The sequence below is a fragment of the Gymnoscopelus microlampas genome, assembly GCF_963454915.1.
Source record: "Gymnoscopelus microlampas genome assembly, chromosome: 4".
In the NCBI taxonomy this organism is placed as follows: Eukaryota; Metazoa; Chordata; class Actinopteri; order Myctophiformes; family Myctophidae; genus Gymnoscopelus; species Gymnoscopelus microlampas.
Genome location: NC_139941.1, coordinates 4,850,147 through 4,854,678, shown reverse-complemented (window position 1 = coordinate 4,854,678; position 4,532 = coordinate 4,850,147). Strand labels below are relative to the sequence as shown.

The 4,532-nt window shown below is 41.7% G+C and overlaps 1 protein-coding gene across 2 annotated transcripts in view; it reads left to right on the top strand.

The window, feature by feature from the left end:
• The window catches only part of LOC311044272 (major facilitator superfamily domain-containing protein 6-A-like), a 31,917-nt gene extending 30,138 nt beyond the window's left edge, over positions 1-1,779 (top strand). The window contains exons 13-14 of one of the 2 annotated variants that reach the window (XM_084055722.1): positions 218-361; positions 1,514-1,779. In XM_084055722.1, the coding sequence (XP_083911848.1) occupies positions 218-361; positions 1,514-1,621 (252 nt within the window). In that variant the 3' untranslated portion in view covers positions 1,622-1,779. Of the gene's footprint in view, positions 1-217; positions 366-1,513 lie in introns of both variants that reach the window. The other variant, XM_084055723.1, reaches the window with a different exon arrangement.
• Positions 1,780-4,532: the final 2,753 nt, after the last annotated feature.

Below are 4,532 nucleotides of genomic sequence, written 5' to 3'. Positions count from 1 at the left end.
TGGAAGCCCATGAGGGTCCCTGGACCCCAACTGTAGACCCACTGGTGTTTCCAGTGGGCCAACATGCACAATATTAGCACCCTGACTCTGTTTGACCAGGGCCTTCATTAGTATCATTAGTAACACCTGTGAATGTCTTCACAATATGGCTGCTGTGCATAGAGCCTATTAATGGTCAAGTAACATTTTCATGACGGTGACAACCCTCTGCCACCAGGAGGAGCAGGAGGAGTGGAGCCGGCCGGCGTGGGGGCTCAGTGGCGCCCCCTGGGTCACGCTAACTTACACCCTGCTGAAGCTCCGAGAGACCGTCGTCATGAGCAGGAAAAACCCACCGCCTGCTGAAACACAACCCCTACAGGTGTGTGTGTGTGTGTGTGTGTGTGTGTGTGTGTGTGTGTGTGTGTGTGTGTGTGTGTGTGTGTGTGTGTGTGTGTGTGTGTGTGTGTGTGTGTGTGTGTGTGTGTGTGTGTGTGTGTGTGTGTGTGTGTGTGTGTGTGTACAATAATTATACAGTTTTGAATTAGTCACTTTATGAAAGAAATACAATATCTGCACTAATTGTGGAATATCAGATTTGTTATGGATAAAAACATGAACTTGTGACATGCTGTCAATGTGGGCGTGTCCCTGACTAACTGTCTAACAATGCCTGTCTCACTGCTTCTCCACATCCTGAAGAAAGGTGAGACACTTCTGTGTGTGTGTGTGTGTGTGTGTGTGTGTGTGTGTGTGTGTGTGTGTGTGTGTGTGTGTGTGTGTGTGTGTGTGTGTGTGTGTGTGTGTGTGTGTGTGTGTGTGTGTGTGTGTGTGTGCTCTCTGTCTGTCTGTCTGTCTGTCTGCCTGTCTCTCTGTTTGTCTCTCTGTGACGCTTGATTATGAATCCCACCAACGTTATAGGATAGACCCGCCTTACCTGTGTCTGATTGGCTCCCTGGCAGGCATAGTTTTACTGAGGCTAGGTTTAGGCATAGTCTTACTGAGTTTAGGTTTAGGCATAGTTTTACTACGGTTAAGGTTAGGTTTAGGCATAGTTTTACTAAGGTTAAGGTTAGGTTTAGGCATAGTCTTACTGAGGTTAGGTTTAGGTTTAGGCATAGTTTTACTAAGGTTAAGGTTAGGTTTAGGCATAGTCTTACTGAGGTTAGGTTTAGGTTTAGGCATAGTTTTACTAAGGTTAAGGTTAGGTTTAGGCATAGTCTTACTGAGGTTAGGTTTAGGTTTAGGCATAGTTTTACTAAGGTTAAGGTTAGGTTTAGGCATAGTTGCAATCACAGCGGGTTTTGCCTAGAACTGCGGTGGGATCCATAATAACACCTCTGGGACGTCTGTGTTAACTTTGAAGTGTGTTAACTTTGAAGTACACAGAAGTAGTGTGACGAGCATTGTAACTAATTACTTTTCTAAGAGAGTAATAATTAAAGTATTAAGTGTGTGTGTGTGTGTGTGTGTGTGTGTGTGTGCGTGCGTGTGTGCGTGCGTGTGTCTGCGCATGTGTTGTCTCTCGGTTTAGGTGTCTAACGGGCGGCACGCCAATGGTTACCAGGGTGACGGACAACCTGAAGCCCCGCCCCACCCACAGCCGCCTGCTGACGGCCAATCGGAACCGCCGCACAGCTAACAAACAAACACTGACTGACCTTTGATCTCTAAAGGCCACCAGGGTTCCAAATGGACCCTTAACACTGAGAGTGTTACACATGTTTTGTATCTCTGGGACCCCCCAGTCCACACTGTGCAATTCTCAGTGTTAATATAACTGAGAGTGTACACATGAAACCAAATGGACCCGTATGGGTCCATTTGGTTTCATTTGTACACTCTCAGTTAAATACCGAAACGGACGTTGAGAAACAGTGCTCTTAGGGTCCTCCCGGGCGGGGTGAGGTTCATCGTCTTGTTCAAGGACACAGCGGGGCTGCGGCAGGGATTGAACCGGTGGACCTCTTGGCTTCAGTAGAAGTCGTTATTGTAATTTACAGCGGAGATCTTCGGAGGTCAAAAATTACCCGCGAAAGATGAACCTTAATGGACCAAGAAATTTGTTCTGAGATCCGATTGGTTTCAACGTTTTTTTGTTTTGTTTGTTTGTTTGTTTTTTGTTTTGTTTTTAATGACGGACCCCAAACCTTAATTGGACCCGTGAAACTTGTTGAGAGATGTCACAGAACCGACCCCGACTGTTGTTTTATATGGATCTGACAAACCCAATAATTACAATATTATTATTGTTATTAAATTATTGTTATCAAAGGTAAGGCAACAGATAATGGACAACTTTTGATATTTACATATACATACTATATCTAAACAACAATACCAGCTTCTTTTTTTCCCATATAATTATATGGAAATGACTTAAAATGAGACGTTCTGAACACTGCTTTACACTGTATTGTCAGCACTTGTTACAATATTGGCCTATAAATGAACATTGTAAATGTGTAGCATTTAAACATCTGACATATTTGTGATGCTCTGGACACCTCTCTACTGTAGACGGTTAAATTGAATGTATATTAATGTTATATATCCTTATATCTGTCTATAGGGCACAGTGGCAGACAAAATAATGGGGTTTCTATCTGTGGCACCACTGCTACGCCCTATAGGGCAGTGGTTCCCAAACATTTGAGCTTGAGACCCAAAAGAGAAATTAAATGTCTCCCCGGGACCCAAACTACTGAAAATAGCAGATCTACAAGCACACAACACGTCGCAGTTGTGTCGCGATGCGACGTGTTGTGTGCTTGTAGATCGTGTGTCTTTTTTAATTTAGGGAATTTCTTTGATTATTTTCATTTTATTTATGAAATTCTTTTGAAACATGTTTGATTTTTTTTTTCAATATAGTTTTGAAATAATAATTGAAAACAAAACATAGGAAATAAAAAATAACGGGACATTTACATACAACCCATAAAAAATTACCCGCAACCCGAACTGGGGTCTCTACCCACTGTTTGAAAAACACTGCCATAGGGAGTTCAGGTGAGCTTCCAGGGTGGACTTCCTCCTCTCCTGGCATCACAAAATGCTCAACTGAATGTTGGGGGCAGATGTAGCTATTCAAACACCCTTTTTCCAACATTTATAAAGCATATTCCTTGTTTATGAGAATGACAAATTATGACATTTAAGTACGGTTTCTCCAGCATCTGAATATCCAGCATTTAAACTGATCTGTCGCCCTGCCTTTAAAATGCTGTTCTACCAGTAGACGACAGTGACGGGATGCTCCATAATGGAATCTGCCAACAAGAGACAATTACGTTGTTATTATTTTAAAGTTATTTTGGGGCGCTTTTCTTGCCTCCATTGATAGAGAATAGGTAACAGGGGGATAGAGTCAGGGAGTGACGTGCGGCAAAGGTCAGCTGGGCCTGGGAATCAAACCGGTGACTCGTATCCACCATCAGAGCCTATTGTTGCTGTTGGGCAGAAACTTCTTATTTCCACGTTTAAACTTTTATGTTTTTTTTTCTATTTTTGTTTTTACGTAAATTAATCCCCTACTTTTGCCCTACTGTGTCAAAAGAAAGTTCTACAAAAAAAACAGCCGATCTACAAGCTCACAACGTTTTGAGCTTGTAGATCTGTTTGTTAACGAAGTTTTTTTTAACTCAAGGCGATTCTCAACCTGCGAGCCGGGGCCTACTGTTCGGCCGCGAGGATATTGCAAGTGGACCCCCCAAATAATTGGCAAAAAACGAATATTTTAATGATAAAATAACATCAATATATAAAAAGGAATGTAACACAAAAAGTGTATGGTATTTTTGTCTTTAACCCATTAAGACCGGGAACGCATCTGTGTGATTTTTTTAATTTCTTTGGCTATTCAAAAATAGCAGATCTACAAGCTTGTAGCGCGGCACTCAGTGCCACGCTACAAGCTTGTAGATCTAGAATCTTTTTTTTATTTTATCGTGAACATTGCAAATCTTGAATATATATTCTACAAAACAGTTTTTTTTTAAACTTATGTTGCTATATCAGTGGTTCTCAAACTTCAAGGACCCCCAAAATGATACGTTATGTATTTGGCCACGCACCCCCATCTCAAAATATTTTGGTTCCAGGGACCCCCCCCCCCCCCAGAAGCATTTTTCAAAAATAGCAGATCTACAAGTTCATTATGAACTTGTAGATCTGCTATTTTTGAATAGCAAAATAAATCTAAGATGACACGGACGCGTTCCCGCCGGTCTTAATGGGTTAAAAGCTTGGAAAATGTGTTTTAATTGTGATTCCGCACAGATGCATATAATAGGAACTTATTCTATGTCGGTTTCATTGATCCAAGTCGTAATACAATCGATTGATCGATCATTACATTCAAATCAAATAACGTTTATTTATAAAGCACATTTGGGCCACGGACACTTTCTCGATTTCCAAGTGGGCCCTGATCCAGAAAAGGTTGAGAACCCCTGTATTAATTAGCTTTCTTAACGTACAGTAGTGAGATTAGAAGAGACCGGCGAATGTTAAGTATATCAGCGGTTCTAAATGTTTGACCCGGGAGGCCA